The sequence below is a fragment of the Barbus barbus genome, assembly GCF_936440315.1.
Source record: "Barbus barbus genome assembly, chromosome: 47".
NCBI classification, from domain to species: Eukaryota; Metazoa; Chordata; class Actinopteri; order Cypriniformes; family Cyprinidae; genus Barbus; species Barbus barbus.
In genome coordinates this window covers 5,000,902-5,022,950 of record NC_136725.1, presented here as the reverse complement: position 1 = coordinate 5,022,950, position 22,049 = coordinate 5,000,902, and the positions used below count along the sequence as shown (strand labels likewise).

General features: G+C 38.7%; 1 protein-coding gene across 1 annotated transcript; it reads left to right on the top strand.

The window, feature by feature from the left end:
• Nucleotides 1-1,980: 1,980 nt before the first annotated feature.
• Nucleotides 1,981-21,984, top strand: LOC306866159 (structural maintenance of chromosomes protein 5-like). Its single transcript, XM_079411222.1, has 24 exons — nucleotides 1,981-2,214; nucleotides 2,351-2,492; nucleotides 3,541-3,593; nucleotides 3,696-3,858; nucleotides 3,988-4,122; nucleotides 4,210-4,350; nucleotides 5,017-5,178; nucleotides 5,274-5,345; nucleotides 5,438-5,693; nucleotides 5,993-6,147; nucleotides 6,236-6,349; nucleotides 8,419-8,513; nucleotides 8,592-8,724; nucleotides 9,248-9,421; nucleotides 11,249-11,418; nucleotides 11,507-11,630; nucleotides 11,708-11,830; nucleotides 14,707-14,835; nucleotides 14,925-15,020; nucleotides 17,685-17,789; nucleotides 17,871-17,990; nucleotides 18,294-18,473; nucleotides 20,731-20,826; nucleotides 20,896-21,984. The coding sequence occupies exons 1-24, from the start codon at nucleotides 2,063-2,065 to the stop codon at nucleotides 21,034-21,036; spliced, it is 3,231 nt and encodes a 1,076-aa protein (XP_079267348.1). The 5' UTR covers nucleotides 1,981-2,062; the 3' UTR covers nucleotides 21,037-21,984.
• Nucleotides 21,985-22,049: the final 65 nt, after the last annotated feature.

Genomic DNA, 22,049 nt, shown 5'->3' with positions numbered 1-22,049 from the left:
GGATAGTGCTAATGAGAGTGGAATTAATCAGGATTAAACTCCTTTTTATCTATATAATTTCATTAGAGCCTTTCACCACCTGCAAGATGGCAGCTTCCCGGAACGATACCACTTACATGTAATTCGGGTTCGGGCCTATGCTTCACCAGATACGCCCAGGTAAGCTTTGGCCAATCAGATGCAATATGCTAATGAGGGTAGAAATAATTAAGATGAAACACGTTTTTATGAATGAATGAATGAATGATTTTTATCTATATACCTAGCTGCAAATTAACCCCAAGATAACCCCTAAACCTAACCCCTCTAAACCCATAGCCCTCAAAACCCAAAAGTTAACCTTCTAAACCTGGACAGTTATAAGATTGAAATCTATCTATCTATCTATCTATCTATCTATCTATCTATCTATCTATCTATCTATCTATCTATCTATCTATCTATCTATCTATCTATCTATCTATCTATCTATCTATCTATCTATCTATCTATCTATCTATCTATCTATCTGAAATAGCCCTCCTTTTAACAGCCCTCATTATAACACACCTAAAAGAAGCTAGAAGGAGAAACTAAGAAAATTGTTGGAAGGTTTTAGAAACAATTAAACAACATTTAGAAATAAGACATCAAAGAAACACATTATAAGCTGAAAAACAAAAGTTTATAGATACAACAAAGCAGAATCTTTCTATAAAGAGGGCTTAAGTCACCCTCTCCTGGATAAAACTGTGAATAGCATGTGTTAGTGTACAGGACACTATAGTTCAATTATGTAAATGAAGATAGCAAATTAAGTAAACTGTGACATATTACACACAAAAAATATTCCTACAGTGGACTAACACTTATATTTATGTAATAATTGAAACAACATACTGATTCTGATCTTTACTTCTAATTATATATCAAATAATATGTCAACATACTACATTTTAATGCTTTTTAAATGACTAAAAATTCTTACAGACAAATGGCCAATATAAGATAGTGGCACATTTTAAAAATGTAAAATTACAAGTCAATAATATTTGGGGGAAAAAATGTATTGCTCTTTTAGTATGTTAAATTATAGAAAGTCCATCCTTCAGGTGTGTCCAGCTGTTTATTGATCTTTTTTCATATTTTTTTTATTTATCTATCCATTCATCTGAACTTATTGCCACGTGAAATATGACAGCTTCCTGTATCCAGCCATACAAGTTACACGTACATCGGGCCTATGCTTCATGCCCAGGTAAGAGTTAGCCAATAAGATGCAATAGCCCTAAAACTTCACCATCAAAATCTGTCCAGAAATATGTTCAAAATCTATAACTCTATCTATCTGGACTGTGACCTCTGACCTGGACTTCTAACCCTTACCAGACTCTATCTTTCTATCTGTCTAGCACTTCTTAGCCCTTCTAGCCCTCTAACCCAACTTTAAAGGTGATTTCCTCAATATTTAGATTTTTGTGCACCCTCAGATTCCAGATTTTCAAATAGTTGTATCTCAGTCAAATATTGTCCAATCCTAACAAACCATACATTAATGGCAAGCTTATTTAATCAGCTTTGAAAACTGGTTTTGTGGTCACATATAAATAAATTTTTTCTTATTTTTCTTAAATTGAATAGGGTAAAAAGTTTATATCTATCTACATACATACACACACGTATATATATATAGATATAGAGAGAGAGAGAGAGAGAGAGAGACTACATAAAAAGGTGTTTATAAGAATAAAATTTTTGGCATTTAATGTGCAAAAAATCCGCACACTTTTTCAAAGAGTCATCAGGTACTTAACATTCACGCACAATATACACACTACATGCTGTAGAAAAGGAAAGAGTAGTATGTTAGTATGCTAACTGCAGTATATTAGTGGGTACTGGGTAGTGCTTATGTATAGTAAGCGCACAAATCTCTCCTAACAGCACGTGAAACCGCCCGATATGGCAACCCTGGAATGTGTCACGTGACAACCGCCGGCCAATCACACGGCGACTTACTCACAACACAGGCGCGAAACGAAAGTGATGTGAGGCTGCTGCGGTGTTAACGGGAGGAGGACAAATGGACCTGCCGCAGAAGAAAAAACGAATTAGCCACGAATTAACCAACTCACAGCCCTCCAGCCGCGAAGCTGCACCGTCCAGCAGCACAAATGGCCAAGCAGGAGGTTTCGTGGAGGGCTCTATCCTCCGCATCACCATGCGAAACTTCCTGTGAGAAATTCACTCTTTATATACTTCAAAATGTCTCTTTCACTTTCATAACAGGTTTTTTGCACTTTCATGTCGAGTGTTTTCGAATTAAATCTTGATGAGTTGTATTTGTAATTCTGGTCATCTGTGTTGTTAGCACATACGATCACTCAGAAGTTTTCCCCGGACCCAAACTGAACATGATCGTGGGAGCCAACGGCACGGGGAAGTCCAGTATAGTGTGCGCCATCTGCCTGGGCCTAGCTGGAAAAACAGCCGTCCTGGGCCGAGGAGACAAGGCGAGTCGCTCTCATCTGACCACCATAACAATATCACTGGTGATGTGCCCGAGCCTAGCAGCAAATCATGTTTCTAGAGGTAGATTCAGTCCTTCACACCAGCCATTTCTAGACACTGTACCAAAGTGCAAAATCATACAATACAAAGTCACCTTTATTTATAGCGCTTTTAACAATACAGATTGAGTCAAAGCACTTAACAGTATCAAACTGGAGGATAGAGTGTCAGTAATGTATAAAGTTAAAGGCATTTCATTATTGAATTCAGAGATGTCATTGTCTAGCTCAGTTTAGTTTAAATAGTATCTGTGAAATCAAATTGACGATAATCGCTAGAAATTAAGTGTCCCCAACTGAGCAAGCCAGAGGAACCAAAACTCCCTCTGTGACAGAATGGAGATAAAAACCCCAAATACACACCAATGATTATATCTGTGTAGTTAAGTACTCAAAAATCTGTGTGAATGAGGTTTTTGCATTTGCATGCAGATGCTTTGGAGGCAGTCGTGCCGAGATTATTTGGTTGCTTGTAGTTAGCATGCAAACAAAGTGTACGCGCTGGTAAACTTTCACAGTAGACAGGATACAAGCTGGGATACTAGAAAGGATTTTTTTATATTGAGAAAAACCCACAGGAATTGTGTCTAACGCATTATGGTTATCCAACATAAAAAATTGTTAAAGGAGACATGATTTAGAGTTGAAATATTACTTAAATAATGAACATTTATGGAATTGGCGCTTGAGTTAGCACAACACTGAAAATATCTTTTTTTTTTGCAATACCTTTTTGGGCTTTTTTACACTCAGGAACACTTAATTACTAAATTCCATAGTTATTATTATCTTAAATAAAGGTAAAACGATATTATTCTTTAAAAAAAGCAAAATCTTAATTTATTAAACTTAATAACTAACTTTATAAAATGAACATGAAATAATATATTCAGGGTCTACATATTCGGGTCAATACGGTAATTGTAGATCAGTCATACTAAAACAACGTTTATTGTCAATAATAAATAAACCAGATATTTTCTGTTTCTAGGTTGGTGTGTATGTGAAGCGAGGGTGCGGTAAGGGTTCAGTTGAAATTGAGCTGTGAGTGTATATTTATACGTATTATTATCTATGTCCATTATTTCCAAAAGTCCTTGGAGAGACATAGCTACCCAGTTCATCTCTGCTTTTCTTTGTCTCCAGATACAGAGCGAGCGGCAACTTGATAATCACCAGAGAGATCCAGGTTGAGAACAACCAGTCGACATGGATGCTCAATAAGAAACACTCCAGTCAGAAGGCAGTGGAGGAGGCCGTGAAAGAGCTGCACATTCAAGTCGGGAACCTGTGTCAGTTCCTACCACAGGTGAGCGCTGTTATTAAAATCACCAGTTTATTACTGCACAATATAGATTGTCAGACAAGTCTGTGAAGTTTTGAAGAACTGCACAAGAGCTTTTTTTATTAATAGTTTGTCTTTTATTTGGTGTTGCAGGAGAAGGTTGGTGAGTTTGCTAAGATGAGTAAGATCGAGCTTCTCGAAGCCACTGAGAAATCTGTCGGCCCGCCAGAAATGTACGAGTCTCACCAAACTCTCAAGACGTTTCGCAGCACAGAGAGGGAACTGGAGGTGAATGATTTTCTTGTTTTGAAATGCATTTTAAGGCTGTGATAGGGCTTTGATTTTACTCCGTCCTGTTTGTGGTGTTTTTGATAGAATGAGTGTAAGGAGAAAGCCAACTTTCTAGAGAAGGCCAGACAGAGGATTGAGAGGAACAAACTGGACGTGGAGCGCTACTACATGAAGAAGAGACACTTGGACAGGATTCAGATGCTAGAGAAGAAGAAGCCCTTGGTGGTGAGTACTGATCTTACCAGATTAAACTTTCCCAAAACTAGTTGATATGTTTCCATCCAAAGTTGCGAATTTAACTTAATTCGAAAAATTGGAATATCAAGTCAAATCAACTTTATTTTATAGATCTTCCTACAATAGATCTTTTTTTTTAGTGCAAACAGAAAAGTAACAGTATCAATGATGCAAACTTTAAAAATGAGGCAAATCCCAAATTTCTAGCAAGCCAATAGTGTCGTTGCAGTCAGTTCAGTGTTGGCTCTGTAGTTTATTCATTGTAAAACCGTAATCAATATGGCTTAAAACATTTGTGAATAAAATTGGTTCCATGTATTCAAGTAAACAAAATCATTAAAGTATCATTAAAATCGTCCAAGTATCAAGCAAAGTATCAATAATGAAAATTTAGTTGCTAGGCCACTGTGTTTTTTCCCTACATAATAAATGACTTGTACCTCAGGGCATCCAAATAAAATGCAAAACAAATGTTGTCATGTTATCTTGTGTTCGGAAGCCTGATCTTTGTAAATGCTTTCGTATTTCATGCACATATAAGTCTTCTTATCGGATAAAAAATTATTAGATTCAATTGAGCGCATACATTTTTATGTCCATTTTAAGTGCATATAGGATGAATTTCAAGACTTTATTCTCTGTTTCCTATTTTAGGAGTATGAAACGGCACGTGAAGAGCTCAAGGGGGTGAAGAAGGAGAGAGAGGAAATGAAAAAGAAGCTGAAGTCGCTTCAAGAAGCTCAGGAGCCGCTGCGCAGGAAGATCCGCTCGGTGGAGAGTCAGCTGCAGCCCATCGAGCAGCAGATGAAGGAGCTGGTCAGCACAAATCACTAACTTGATTGCCAAGAATCTCGTTTATATTTCCTTTATTATATAAAAATAATGCCACTGTTTTTTCCCCAATTTCTCAGACTGCCAGTATCAGAGACGCATCGCAAAAATGTAAGCAGAAACATGATCAGCTTGAATATAGGAATAAAGAGGTTTGTTCTGAAAGACTACCTATAATACATAAGAAACTGTTAAAGACGGTATTGAAACACTAGCTAATTCGTCTGCTTCTGTCAAACGCTAGATTGATGACATCAGACAGGTCCAGAGTCTGAAGCAGACGGAGGAGGCGGACCGACGGAAGCGGATCAGACACACACAGCTCATGATCACAGACCTGCAGAAGGACCTTCAGAACATGGGCAGCATGGAGGACGTCACGCCTCAGATTGAAGCTGTTAACACAGAGCTGAGGAAAATCCAGGAAGAAAAAGCCAAACTGGAGGGCGAGATGTTGGACCTGCGCAGAGATAAAGACGAAGCCTTTGGAGAATCTAACCGTAATGTTTAAGATGATTTTCGTAGCAGAAAACATACAAATGTTGTATAAGAAGCATTTTTTGCCTGTGGTGAAGAAATCACACTGTTTTAGTTAATTATATGTGACCCTGGAGCACAAAACCAGTCTTAAGTCTCTGGGGTATATTTGTAGCATTAGGATATTAAGTAAAGATTATGTTGCATGAAGATATTTTGTAAATTTCTTACCATAAATATATCAAAACTTCATTTTTGATTAGTAATATGCATTGTTAAGGACTTCATTCGGACAACTTTAAAGGCGACTTTTCTCAATCAGGTTTGAAGAATCGTCTGAGGAGTCTGCAGGACATGATGAAGGTGAAAGAGGATAAACTGCGCAACCGATTTCGTGACACCTACACCGCCCTCAAGTGGCTGAGGGATAACCATGATCGTTTTGAAGGCAACGTCTATGAGCCCATGATGCTGGTGGTGAGAGCACAGCTGCTAATTCAGTTGCTGTTTCTTGGAGATGGGTTTTTAAGTAGATTGGATTGATCTTCTGTTTCTCTTTTGCCAGATGAATGTCCGTGATGCTCGGCATGCAAAATACATCGAGAGTCACATTCCTCTCAATGATTTGAGAGCCTTTGTCTTTCAGAGACAGGAGGACATGGAGAAGTTCATGACAGAGGTGAAGCTCAGAAGCTGAGACCATTTAAAAAAATCATTTAAAGGGGACCTATTATGCAAAAATCACTTATGCGACGTTTGAACACAGTTGTGTGGCCGCAGCATGTGAAAACAACCAGCTTATAATGGTAAAAATCTACCCACACGTTTTTTTTTGATAATCCCAATAAATCATAAACAGTCTCTCTGAACACATGAGTCCCGCTCATTTGTGACGATCTATTAGCCCTATTTGTGCCCTATTAGAGTGAGAAGCAGCAGTCAACCATTACTGTTTTCCTGCTGTAGCTGCTTGTCAGCGCCAAAGAATCATTAGAAGTGTTGTTTTGAGATGCACCAAAGAACATGGGAGTCTCCATAGACTCCCTCCATCTGAGCCGCTGAGGACACTGTGGTTTATTTTAATTTTCGAAGATGATATACCAGAAAAAAACAGTAAAGTCCTATTTTTGTACCAATCATTTTACATCGGACTGCCTCACAAATGAGGGTAATTTCAAAGCTGGATTTTTGCAAAGGTTGATTCTGAAAGAGGGATCAGTACCAATGCTTCGTACGTGAAAGTCAGCTCCAGACAAAGTAAGTGTTACGCGTTTTTTTCCCAAATTGTCCTTCTTAAAAAGCGTTTTGGCACTCTGTAAGGCTAATGTTGCTAAAGCTAAGCCTGTTTTCACTGATTCTGCCATCAGGTTCTTCTAGAATCATCGTAAATGGGAATTTGGCAGTTAAAATTGCATATGAAAGCAATGTGAGATCGACCGGTTGAATTTGTCCAGCTTATAATCACAAGTGAGACTTATGAATTTGTGAAAAAATAAACGTGTATGTATTCTGCACAGTACAATCAGATGACTGACTTTTAAACCGATTCTGGTTCGAACGTATAAGGCTGAACACTGCTACTGAGAGTTTCTGACATTTTCGGTGTGTGAGATTGTCCTGTTTTGTTGTTGCCGGCTCTTGAAGCTCCGCCCTTCTCTGAAAGTGGGCCGGGAGCACCAGATCATTTCCATTTAAGGGGACATACACAAAAACGGCGTGTTTTGGCTCATACTCTAAAAGTGGCAATTTTAACAAGCTATAAAATATTATCTGTGGGGTATTTTTAGCTTAACTTAAAGTGCCCCTATTATGGATTTTTGAACATAACCTTTCATGCAGTGTGTAACGCAGCTCTAAGTGAATGAAAACATCCTGCAAAGTTTTAAATCTGAAAGTGCACCATGTATAAAGTTTTTGTCTCTCAAAAGAAAGAGTCGAATCTGAATCACTGAAACGAGTAATTTTTAAAACGAATCCCAAGCTGTTTCATGTTGACGTCAACATGAAACATTAGCATATTTCCCGCCCACTTGTTACGCGCGCGCAGACCTGGGAAAACTTCATTTTCGAATTGGTCTGAATGAAAATGCAAATTAATTCTTTGTCACTAGATACGGCTTTTTGAGCGTTAAAAATAGCTGCTTCCCCGGGAACGCTGTACACAAAGCAGCACTGCACTCACTGCTTTATCAAATGAAATCAACCAATCACTGCAGATTAGCATGAGGGGTTTGGAAAAATTAATCTTTGAGCGAATCGTTGAGCAAATAAGTTAAAAATAAATGCATATTATTAGAAAATATTAAAAGAGACTGTTTTTTGACATTGCATGCATGTCAACCTGTTATTAGGTACTCCCAAAACCAAAATATGAACCTTTCATAACCCATAATAGGGGCACTTTAACATACACACTCTGGGGACATCACAGACCTATTTTACATTTTGTAAAAATAGGCATAATAGGTCACCTTTAAACAACTGGTCAGTGAACAGAAAATGCTATTGTTCAGCTAAGGAGGTTATAATTTATGCACAATTTAACAATTTTCTATTAATTTTATATAAGGTTGGTAAAATTATTTTTTTTAAATTATTCCTCTACATTTTTTATGTGGTTTATATTTAATTTGTTTATTATTAGAAAATAACACAAAGTAATATAATGAATTAAAATAATAGAATAGTAAACATTTATTATAGAGGGTAAGTAAAGTAAAATCAGTAAAATGTGAAATGTTTTCTCAGGTGCGAGACAATCAGAGGCTGCGAGTTAACACCGTCATCGCTCCAGTGGAGTCCTGCTCTAAACGACCACCATCACGACCACTCGAGACACTAAAGTAACACGCTCTACTTGACCACTACCAAGACCTCTTATTCAGTACATTTATTAAATAGTTTTTGTTTCTTTTTGTCAGGGCTTATGGCTTCTTCTCGTATTTGCGTGAGCTGTTCGATGCTCCCGAGGAGGTCATGAGTTACTTATGCTTTCAGTATAAAGTCAATGATGTGCCTGTAGGAACAGAGAAGACCAAGAACATGATCGAGAAGGTAGGTCCTCCATCATTCAGCTGGGAAGTTGCCCAAAATATTAATAGATATCAAGTTTATCCTGGGAATCGGTTAACCCAGCCATAAAAATTTAAATTACCGTATATATTATTTTTAAGTAAAGCTGTACAATTAATCAAGTTGTCATATGGGCTATAGAGTCAAAAAAGACTGCTGTTTGGATATAAAGTCTGCAAGTTTTGAATGACTGTCTTCAGCTTTTGAGGTCATGTACTTCACATGAACTTCATCTCCAGAGCAGCCACTTCCACCATTTATGATTATAAATTTGTATTAAATCACAGAATTTCTTAAAAAAAAAAAACATGCACATTTTATAGGACCCTGTTATTGTTAAATTGTAATTTTATGATTCAAATTGATTGGACATACATTTCATTATTACAATTTAATTATTGAATTATTGAAAATGTAGAAGATAGAAAAAAATAATGCTGAATTTGGTCAAAATAAATAAAGCTGATTTCATAGGGCCTTACAATTTTGTAACTTTCTGTGGCAGGTGATCAAAGAGCTTCCGATAAGGGTGATCTACACAGCGGAGGAGAAGTACTCTGTGAGGAAGTCCAACTACTCCAGTAACACGGTCTCCAGTAACTCAGCCCTGCGGCCCTCGCAGTTCCTCACTACGACCATCGATCCAGACGAGAAATGCCAACTGGAGGAGCAGCTGAAGGTGAGAGATCTAACTCACTGTCAACACTGCTTTGACCTCTTAAGCTCTTTGGCATATTTTGAATTTTTTTTACTGATTTTGCCATACTTGTATTTAAAAAATGGATAACAATGGTCTCATTTTACACAAAACACCTTAAAGTTTAACACATGGGTGGAATAATTCATAATTATTGTATTTGTTCACAATCCATACTTTCCCAACTCTGCATTGAGCTCGCTGCTCGCGCGCTAGGGGGTCAGTGCGCATTTTGCTTTCCTAGCACGCTCCTTCCGCGTGTTGGGAAATGTATAAATCAACAACAGATTGGCGTAGGAGTTTGATCAATGTCTCTTTGGACAGATCTGATTGGGAGCACATTACTTGATGACGTAATCGCCCGTCAATACAAACTTGTTACGGCAAAACTCGTAGAAACCGCTCCATTCAGCTCCATTGCATGCATTGATCGGCGCATCTGAGACATATTAGGATGCCGTGTAGCCGTACAGGCTCACGCACAGTCTCATTTTAAAGATAATAACCTTATCTAAGAGCTGATATAATGTTTGGGGCCACTTTTAGCACACGGAAGTAGTAATTGGAGCTGGAGCAGGGGGTGACTTGTTTGTGGGGGGTGAATGCAGACCTTATTATCTTACTTTATGTAACATAAATGCAAAATTGATGCATGTATTCTGAAAGTTTAGATTGTAAGCTTTCAAAAGATACTATATATGTCTATATTTGTGCTCCAACACGTATAATATAAAAAAAAAAAAAAAACACGAAATGATGCAATTCCCGGTACCGGTATTACGACCTTAAGGGGTTAAAATTTTAATCATATTGGTATATAATTATTTGATTTAGTAGATGAACTGTTAATGTTTAAACCATTCATTAGGAAAAGAAATCACCCTTCATAAAATTTCAGACTGATTTTTGTAAAGGAGACCTATTATGCCCCTTTTTACAATATGTAATATAAGTCTCAGGTGTCCCCGGAATGTATCTGTGAAGTTTATTTATTATATCATTTTGAAAATGCTCATTTTGAGTGGAAGTAGAAACACACTGTTTCCGTCTCTTTTAAATGCAAATGAGCTGGTGCTCCAAGCCCCCTTTTCCAGAGTAGGACTGTGCCTTTACAGCTCCTTCCTCAGATACTCTGCTAAAAAACATTATCATGTTTATTGTGCTGAAATCATGTGTTTTAATCCATATTAGTTCTTCTGATATATGGTTTTCTGAGCGCACATAACCAAAGCGAACGCACAGAAATCGGCTGTCACACGGCATGTACTAAACTACATTCTCTTTCATGTCTGATTGCGCTTAAACTGTCACATACACACGTTTGTTAAAAACACATGAGTTACAAAAACAGTTATGTCTGTGAAGGTAAACAGCTGGGAAAGAAATTGCATATTTATATTAGATCTGTGTAGCAGCAGCACAATAATACAGTAAATAAATCAATAAATCCACTGCTCTTGTCTCCTCTGAGGCTGGGACTCTGAATAGTTTTCTGTGCTCATCAGCCAAAGACAGAACTGTGTTCGCATGCTTTGCTCAAACTTTCTCCATGGCATTTGAACTGGTACACCGTTGTCGCTCGCGGGGTGGAAACTTGCAGATTAAGGGGCGGTAATATTATAATAAGATCCCCTGTCTACGTCACTGGGGACTCGATTATAGCACTTAAACAGAAAAAGTCAGATTTTTATGATATTTCACCTTTAAGCTATGGCACAGCTCCATATTTTTTAGGTTGGCTATAACCTATCATCAACTCTCCCATCAACTGATTGTGTAATGACCTCAGATTTGACATCTCGCTCGCAGGCAGCAGAGAGGCAGGTGCAGAGCATTGATCAGCAGATGGCAGCCATTCGTGAGCAACAAGCTAAACTGGACCGCCGTGATAATGAGCTGCGTGCTAACAAGAAGAAACTGTCTGAACTGAAAGGCAAGAAGAGACAACAGGAGCAGAAAATCAGCACAAAACAGGACAGGTACCTTCCCCTGAAAACCAGCTGTGTGCAGCTTTGCTGTGACTTTTAATTTTTTTTCCCCCTTTTATATCTTTTTCTCTCTGTGCAGTTTACGGCAGATGGAGCAGAATGAGATCAACTTGCAGGCAATTGAAGAGGAAACAAATGCCAAGATCGCTGCTGTAAACAACAAGAAAGTGGCCATAATGGAGGAGTATTTGGGTCACATGAAGGTGTGTTTGTGTTCTCCGAAGCTTGAGTTCTACCCTCAGCTGTTCTGTATCTTATGGCTTCATATGTGTGTTTGTAGATGAAGGCCAGACTGAGTATGGAGAAGGTGTACTTGGCTCTTCAGAGCGCCGGTCTCTCTGCTGAGAAAACCAAACTGGAGACAGACTGCAGGGACAGTTCAGCTGAACTCAAGCGAGCCGAGGTGAGACCACATGTGAAATGTTATTCACAATGCATTTTATTTCCATAATCGAACATATTTTTGAGTCAATTGGGATCAGTCAACAAATAAATGTAAAGGTAATTTTATAAACCCAGTTCAGTTGTTCTTATTTAGATTATCACGTAATATTGCGTTAATATAATTACATTTATTTGGTTAGAAATTAGTACTTTCATTCAGCAAGGACGCGTTAAATTGATCAAAAGACAAGACTTATAATGTTACAATAATATTTCTATTTCAAATAAATGCTGTTCTTTTGAACTTTGTTTTTAAAAAAATCCTGAAAAAAATGTATCATGATTTCCACAAAAATATTAAGCACCAAAACTGTTTTCAACCAGGCCTGGCTCCAGGATCAAATCACTGAGGCGGCTTCTTAAATTAGTGAGGGTGCTCTAACGATATAGTGGGGTCATATGCTATGGCACAAAGAGCGCTCCATTCATAATCGCTAAAAAGCTGTCACTCATGAGTGACAGCTTTTTAGCGATTATGAATGGAGCGCTAGTTCGTTAAGCTTAGTTCGTTGCGATCTCACAAAGATAAGTTATTATCAATAAAATTCTCTACACTGCACAATGAATCTCTTATTTACATCGCATCAACAGTTTGTCATAATGAGATGATTCATGGCTGAACACAATACCTGAACAAAAACTCTGGTGATTTGAGTGGATTCTAAACGCCTCTGAATTCAAGAAATCAACAGATATGTCTGTGATTATCTACACTGCTTAATGCTGCAAAAACACGTTGAAATAGAAATCGATCTCCAGAATGCAAACCATAATGCACTGGATAGTTTGCCAAATCTGCAATAAAATGCCATTAAAGGGATAGTTCACCCAAAAAGGAAAATTTGATGTTTATCTGTTTACCCCAAGGGCATGCAAGATGTAGGTGACTTTGTTTCTTTAGTGCAACACAAAGGAAGATTTTTAACTCAAACCGTTGCACTCTGTGCAAGAACCTGAACGGTATTTATATCATTTTTTACCTCTGATCTGCCATATGGTCCAACTCTCCTGAGCACGTTCACACAACAGTTGACGTGACGCTTCTTCTTGCTTTACGGCGGATCGCAGACTGCCACCTATCTCTCAAATGGACTGTTGACACTCCTAATTGAGATTGTAGATAGTGTGTCAATGGTCCATTTGAGAGATAGGTGGGGGTAATGCACTTATAAGTCTGCGATCCGCCGTAAAGAAATCTCGGGTAAAAATCTAAAGAAATTCAAGAACAGATGAGAAACAAAATAGTTGACATGTATCAGTCTGGAAAGGGTTATAAAGCCATTTCTAAGGTTTTGGGACTCCAGCAAACCATGGTCAGAGCCATTTTCCACAAATGGAGAAAACTTGGAACAGTGGTGAAACTTCACAGGAGTGGCCGGCCTACCACAATTACTCCCAAGAGCACAATGATGACTCATCCAGGAGGTCATAAAATAACCCAGAACAACATCTAAAGAACTGCAGGCCTCACTTGCCTCAATTAAGGTCAGTGTTCATGATTCAACAATAAGAAAGAGACTGGGCAAAAACAGCATCCATGGGAGAGTTCCAAGGCAAAAGCCACTGCTGACCAAAAAGAACACAAAGGCTCATCTCACATTTGCCAAAAAATATCTTGATTATCCCCAAGACTTTTGGGAAAATATTCTGTGGACTGAGGAGACAAAAGTTGAACTTTTTGGAAGGTATGTGTCCCATTACATCTGGTGTAAAACCAACACAGCATTTCATAAAAAAAGAATATCAGACCAACAGGCAAACATGGTGGTGGGAGTGTGATGATCTGGGGCTACTTTGCAGCTTCAGGACCTGGATGACTTGCCATAATTGATGGAGCCATGAATTCTGCACTCAGAAAATCCTGAAGGAGAATGTCCGGCCATCAGTTTGTGACCTCAAGCTCTGTTGCACTTGGGTTATGCAGCAGGACAATGATCCCAAACACACCAGCAAGTTCACCTCTGAATGGCTCAAGAAAAACAAAATTAAGGTTTTGGAGTGGCCAAGTCAAAGTCCAGACTTAAATCAGATTGAGATGCTGTGGCATGACCTTAAACAGTCCTTTCATGCTTGAAAACCCTCCAGTGTGGCTGAATTAAAACAATTCTGCAAAGAGTGGGCCAAAATGCTTGATTGCAGTTGTTGCTGCAAAGGGTGGCACAACCAGTTATTAGATATAGGGGGCGATTACTTTTTCACATAGGGCCTGGCAGGTTTGGACAGCTCTTTTCCCTTAATAAATGAAATCGTTGTTTCAAAACTGCATTTTGTATTTACTCGGGTTATCTTTGTGTAATATAAAAATTTGTTTGATGATCTGAATCATCCAAGTGTGACAAGTATGCAAAAAAAAGGAAGGGGGCAAAAACTTTTTCTCACCACTGAGCAGTAAATCAGAATATTAATGAGTAATGATGCTGAAAATTCAGCTTTGATCACGGAGATAAATTCCATTTAAAAAAATATTCAAGTAGAAAACATTTCTTGTAAACTGTAATAATATTTTACAATATTACTGTTTTTATTTTTATCCAATAAGTGCCATGTTGGTGAACAAAAGAGACTTACAATATTTAAAAATCTTACCAGCTCCAAACTTTTGAATGAAGAAATAATCATCTATTTTCTCATATTCTTTATTTAAATGTTGACTTGATTTGTTTAAATTTGTAGTAACTTTCTTATTATTCAGTTTGGCAACTTGAATATTTCTGGATAATACAATATATTTTAATGTAGTTAACAAGAGCATGGTCTCATATCTCCTCTTAATTAAAAATTCCTCATCCACTGATGAATTACCCAAAGTAAGAATGTGTCTGTGTGTTCGTACAGGTGATGTACACCAAACTGGACCAGCAAAAGAACAGTCTGTTGGCCAGGTGTAAGACCCTGATGAGAAGGGTCAGTGAGATCTGTAACATGAGCCCTGGAGAGGCGGCTGTCCCAGAGGAACTACGCGCAGTGAGCTCCGTCTAACTCAAACACCCCACATCCTTCATTCAGCCTTTAATTCATTATTTTAAAACATTTTGTGCGTTGTTTCCTCTCAGGCCTTCAGCCAGTTGCCTGATACACTGGATGAGATTGATGCCATGCTGAATGAGGAGAAGACCAGAGCCGAGTGCCTCACCGGACTCAGTGATGCTGTGAGACAAACGCATCAGTTTATTCACGCTTAGCCTGACCTCTGCCTTTAAAATGTTACTAATCAATCTTTACTTCACTTCTTACTGAAAGCTCACATCGAGAAGAGGCATCTCTAAAGCCCAAAGTATACTTCAGTGTTTTACACGTACGCTAGCGTATGCGTACAGCCAAACGCACAGAATTTCAGAGTATACTCCATTTGGGGTGTACATGAACGCAGGCGGACGAAACATTCACTCTAGAATGCTTCATCTTTGTCCAGTGGCCATGCTATTTTTTTCTCCAGAACGTATGACCAATGAAAATGTATTTGTACTCTTTTAAACTAAAATTGCTGTTATTTCATAACCCTCTCACACAAGCGCTTGTCAATGTGGCCATCTGTTGTTGCATCCTCCAGTATTTTGTTGTTGTTCTGTCTTTTTAATTTTAATTTTCTACTGTGAAACAACAGCCCAGGCCAGTGATGCCACCTTGTGGAACAACTGATTAGTGCAAAACCAAGTCAATGCGCATGTGTGACCTTTGTACTGTACAATGCCTGTACTATTCTGGGCTGTGTTTCCCAAAAGCACCGTAAGCCTAAGTTGATCATAGAACCATTGTCACCAATGGGAAGCAAAGCCCTGGTGATGAAATTTGCGTCACTCGCACTCTACGTGGACTCTTGCGTACACATAAAAACAGAATTATGTCGGCGCCAATATCCTCATGGTTAGTGCGTTGTCATACAGCGCAGCTGCGCTCATGGCGACCCGAGTTCGATTCCTGTTTCGAGGTCCTTTGCCGATCCCGTTCCTTCTCTCCTCCCAATGCTTTCCTGTCGTCTCTCTCTACTGACCTATCTATAAAAAATGCATTAAAACAACAAAAAATCAAAAAAGATGTATACTTCGGCTTAAACTATAATAGATGCCAATATTAGCTCCAAAGTAAATTTTTAGTTAAGCATGATGTGCCTCAATATCTGACCATTTTGGGATTGCAAATTTGTAATAGTATAATTTAATAGTAGAAATAAAATAGTAGAAATTAAGCCTGTTAAGAGGAACACAGTTAAAGGGATAGTTCACCCAAAAAATTTAAATCATTGATGCACCCTCGTGTTGTTCCAAAGCTGTATGAGTTTCTCTCTTCATAAAATAAGTTATTTTGAAGAGTGTTGGTAACCAAACAGTTGACGGTAGCCATTGACTGCCACAGTATTTTTATTTTTTTGCAATTCTGTGGAAATCAATGGCTATCAGCAACTGTTTGGTTACCAACACTCTTCAAAATATCTTCTTTTGTGCTCAACAGAAGAAACAAACTTATATAGGTATGGAACAACATGAGGGTGAGTAAGTGATGACAGAATTTTCATTTTTGGTTGAACTATCCCTTCAGGTTATTGTACCTTGATTCAGTTGATAAAAGCTGCTGCAGTTATCGTGTTATTAAAATGTGCCTTATTCACAGACACTGGTCGATACCACATTCGATTTATTCGTGCAAAATTAGAAAAATTCTGTGACATTCCACGTTATTCTGTAAATTCCATTTTTATGACTGGATTCTGTGGTTTCATTAGCCTTTTCTGCATCGTGAAAATCATGAGCTATTATTAAATTTCCATTATCATCACATTCATTGCCATTATATTGTCCATCTCAGTTTCTAGTCCTCACAATTGACCTATCGCTAAGCCCCTCCCCTCGAACGCAGACTAGCCAATGGCAGTCGAGTGTCAGTTGCACAGGGAGCGGAAATCGGACATCTTTAGGTTTCAGCGCCATAGAGAAACATTGGAAGATACGAAGCTCGCATCGGTTTTATGGGGTTTATGCTTCAAAAATGGAAAAACGATGTGCCTGCGGTACTGATTCCAGGTATCCTGAGAGGATGGGCAATATAATTTATTTTATTACATTTCCCGAATCCAAACAAAACGGAGCAAAATGTCCCCAAGTATTCAACCCCAATTTTCTGGTTGTCATACACTCATTAAGTTACAATTTTCATCTGCTCAAGCAGAACGTTAATGTTATCTTGTGCTTTAGCAAGGTATCTCTGGCTAAAACGAGCTGATGTTAAAGTTAGTGAGTCCATGCTAACGTACAAACCTAAATAGCAGACTGTTCTCGAGTCTTGTACAGCGTACATCAAAAACACATAAACAAAGGTCTACATTTCACTGTCTCTTCATATTAAACTGGTTAAATGTACATTAATTTAATCGTACCCTGCGGTACATGAACAGTGTTGATCCTGGATGTTGTCATCTGCGAAGCCCTTGCTTCGAGTTACCCGCCGTATTTATTTTTAAATATTTTATAAATCACTCCATGGAATATTTAATTCCCATTTGGTGGCCTTCTGTGTCCAAAATTGTGCAAAAACATTGTGGGACAAGGTTTTCACACTGCAGCTGTCATTGTAAGACAGTGAGCAGCTCCGTTTGTTTGTCCGAGGGAGCAACAGTAACTAAGGGGGGGCGGGCACCGATAGGTCAATTGACCACTGACAAACCACTACATTCAGTCAGCCACTGCATGTTTTTAAAGCAAACCTCAGATCATTGTCCAGTTTCTCATTAAATGTCGTTTGGATGGTGTGACGCTGCTAGCAGCAGAGCTCGATGTACAGTCAGTTCCTGTGTCATGTGCTGTGGTTTTGACTGTCAGGTGGTGGAGGAATATAACAGACGTGAGCGGGAGATTCAGAACACGGAGAGGGAGCTGGACGACAAGACCAACGCTCTGACAACTTACAGACAAAACATTGCTGAGGTGCGTCTGACAAACCACAACCCCGTCACACCAACACCTTCATCATACAAACAAGAGTTAACAGACGTGTGTGTGTGTTAGGCCAAAGTGCGCTGGCTGAATCCTCTGAAGGAGCTGGTGAATCAGATCAACGAGCGCTTCAGTGAGTTCTTTCGCTCCATGCAGTGCGCCGGAGAGGTGGATCTGCACTCGGAGAACGAGGTGAGGACGTGCTCCGTCTCAGCGGTCGTGAAGCTCTCATACGCTCTCAGAACAGCCCTGTTCTCTCATACACAATAGCTGATCAGTATTAGTTCGTATGAGACGGCTGATTTGCTGCCGTCTTCGCGCAGTGGACGGTGAAGGAGATTATTTTAGTTGCTGTATTTTGTACTGCAGTTTTTAGGATTGCAAGAGAATGAATGCTGAGTTTCAGTTTGTTATATTGGTGTAAAATCCATCCTCTCCTCTAAAGTATTGCAAAATCCTCGTAAGTCAGACTCGTGTTGTGTAAATGGGTTTCAGGAGGAGTATGATAAGTATGGCATCCGCATCCGAGTGAAGTTTCGCAGCAGCACGCAGCTGCACGAGCTGACACCTCACCATCAGAGCGGAGGAGAGCGCAGCGTGTCCACCATGCTGTACCTCATGGCCCTGCAGGACCTCAACCGCTGCCCCTTCAGAGTGGTGGACGAGATCAACCAGGTGAACACACTGGATACATTCAGACACGCCTGCACTGAAGCCACAAAATTAACCAAATCACTTTTGAATACAGTGATATTAAATTTACAGTGATAGTAAAATAACACTGGTCTCAGTCTGTCCAGTTGTTATTGTTAACACAAAAACTAAAAATACTTAACAAAAAAAGTGCATAAATTGAAATACTTTTTAATTGAAATGTCTATTAAAATAAACTACAACTACTTAATAACAAAATAACAAAAACTAACTAAAATCAAAATGGAACATATAATTGTAAATATGAACATGCTTAATACTATCTAAATATTTACATTTATACATTTTGCGGATGCTTTTATCCAAAGCGACTTACAATTGGGGAATACATCAAGCGCTTCATCTTAAAGAGGCAAACAGACACAGGAAGTGCTCATAATACCAAGTTTCAAGCATTGTTAAAATAAGTACAAGCTAGAAAGGGAAGGAATAATGAAGGAAAAAAAAGTCTTCTCTTTGTTTAAGGAATAAGTCAAATAGGGACGAAAAAGATGAGTTTTCAGCTGTCGCTTGAAAATTGTCAGGGAATCAGCATTCCGCATAGGTGTGGGAAGATCGTTCCACCCGCTAGGAACGGTGAACGAAAATGTTCTGGAGAGTGATTTTGTGCCTCTCTGTGATGGTACCACGAGGCGTCGCTCACTAGCAGATCTCAGACTTCTGAAGGGGATGTAGATTCGTAATAGTGAGTGGAAGTAGGTGGGTGCTGTTCTATATGCAAGCATCAGTGTCTAGGACTTGCTTCGAGCTGTAACCAGCAGCCAGTGCAGGGAGATAAAGAGAGGTGTAACATGGGCTCGTTGAAGACCAGTCATGCCGCTGCAGTCTGAATCATTCTGAATATTCTCTCTGTTAATGGTCAACTAATGTGGGTTTGTTAATGGATGATGGTTATGCTAATGTATGTAATGTCACATTTATATCGACACAATATATAATAAAATATCGGAGTGTATTATAGCCCTTCTTACTGGCAGAGGTTATTTACACTAACTCTGCCCACCATCGTGTGATTGGGCTAATAGTCAACAGTACAAAAGACGCTCATCAGCAGTTAGCTCCAGTGGCGTAGATGGTAAGGCACGTGCCTTTCTTTGGACGCGATCGACCTGAGTTTGATCCTGCTTTTTGCCGAACTTGTCAGAAAGGCATTTATTTTCAATAAAAAAAATTCCGAAAAAGTATCGGGTAGTAGTAGGGATGCTCCGATCAGGATTTTTGCAGCCGATACTGCGTACCTATTTCTTGTCTTGGTGATCGGGGCGATACTGAGCTTTATATAACATATGTAATAAATAATATAAATAATTAGAAACATTTAAACTACTGAAAGAACAAAGCGGAGTAGGTCGATCACCGTTATATCCACGGGCGCTGCAGATAATCCGCGGGTCGTAATTAAATGCTTTCTGATTATTTGCGTGTGGGTCGTGGGTGGATAAAATAAATCAGGAATGATGCAAATATTATCTACATTTTTTTTAAATATATTTTTTCATCAGGCAGACAGTTTCATTTGTGTGTGGGTGTGTGTGTGTGTGTTCGCCTGATCGGGAAGTTGCAGTGACAGAAAGGAATAAAGCTTCCAGATAAAGCTGGAAAGAAGTAAAGCCTGTGTTAATGGACATTTCAGCAAGACAATGATCCCAAACACAGCCAAGGAAACTCTTGATTGGTTTCAGAATATGACAATAAAGCTGTTAGAATGGCCAGCCAATCAGCTGACTTGAATCCAATAGAAAATAATAACTAAAGATCAGAGTTCACAGAAGAGGCTCACAGAACCTTCAAGTTTTGAAGCCTGTGTGGAAGAATGGGCCAAAATCACAGCTGAGCAATGCATGCCACTAGTTTCTCCTACAGGAGGCGTCTTGAAGCTGTCATGGCCAACAAAGGCTTTTGTACAGTGTATTAAATACATTTCAGTAGTTCAATACCTTTTCCCCGTCATTCCACTTTATTACACATAAATTAATTTCTGAACTTTTGTTTTGTTTTGTTTGTATGTATGGATTACTTGGGTTGTTACAGACGTGTTGAACATTTCATGTCAACTGCACTTTTAGAAACATATTTACTGGGAAAAATGGTGACATGTTCAATACTTATTTCCCCCGCTGTAGTTAGTAATAATTGTTGAGTAGTTTCTTCTTTCCTGAGGTGAAGTGTGTAGGAATGTTGTGTGTGTTTGACTGATGTGTGTTGTGTTGTTGTTCAGGGCATGGATCCTGTCAATGAGAGACGAGTGTTTGACATCGTAGTGCGGACGGCGTGTGGTGTGAACACGTCGCAGTATTTCTTCATCACACCTAAGGTAGGCTTGTTGACTGACATTGTGTTTGCTGATATGACAACATCACTGTGTGTGTGTGTGTGTGTGTAGCTCCTACAGAACCTGAAGTATGCGGAGCAGATGACCATCCTCTGTGTGCACAACGGACCCTACATGCTGCCACCGAACAAATGGAGTGAGAAAGCCTTCATCAGACGCGCCAAACGCAGACCACTCCCTGGAAGAAACTGAACCTGAGCTGTTCACTGTAGATTTCAGTTCCAGTTCAGATGAGGTTAAGTGCCTTCATGTCAAAAATGCATAAAATGTTACCAGTTCTGATTAAATATTGTGTAATGAATTAATAAATGCAACTGTTGTTTTTTAAAAAACAAGTCAGTGTTAATTCTCACTAAAGGAAACATCACTATTATTATTAGGGTCCAAAATGCAGTATGAGAACTGTTTTACAGTAATATTCAATTAGATTAATACAGTAATATTTAATTTTTTTTAAAATTGAAAATACCAGACATTTACGAAGCATTTTTCCATTTTGTGTTTTAAACGCGGTTGTACAAATGAATGTGTGGCTACTTTAAAATATAAATATTAATATCAATTTTTTTGTTGGTATCACTCCACTTGTTTGTTTGGCCGTTAGTCTGTTGAGGATTTTTCAGGGAGCCTGTATGCAGGTTACAAACATTGATTTGTTCAAAAACAGGAAGGGAACACATTTACAGTGCTAGTAATATTTATGTAAACGTCAGTACAGTGCTGTCTTGAAAGCATTGTAATTAGTAGGCTCTGTGACGAGTCAAGACTTTGCTTCCTATTGTATAAAAAGTTAATCAAAGCTTGTATAAAAAAAAATGAATAGTGCCTATCAACCTCTCATACAGCTGCTGGTTTCACATCTGGCCTTGAAACAAGTATTAAAATTCATTGTACGGATTAAATTATTTTTGGTGTGTTGGCGGTAAAAAAGAAAGTTCCTTCTCTTGTAAATCTGCCACAATCCTACTATTATTATAGAAAAGATGACGTTGGCTTAATTTCTGAATTAAAGCAGTCACGTAGTTCTCCCGATCATAGTGGGTTGCCAAATTCCCACAGATTTGGGCTACTTTTGTTGCCAGTTTTTTTACCAAATTATATTTATTGAAATACATAATCTCATTAAAATTCTTTCTGCCCATTTAGCGATTTTCTTTTGTATTATATAATTTAGGTAGTTTTGATGGGGAAAACAACCCCGTGAC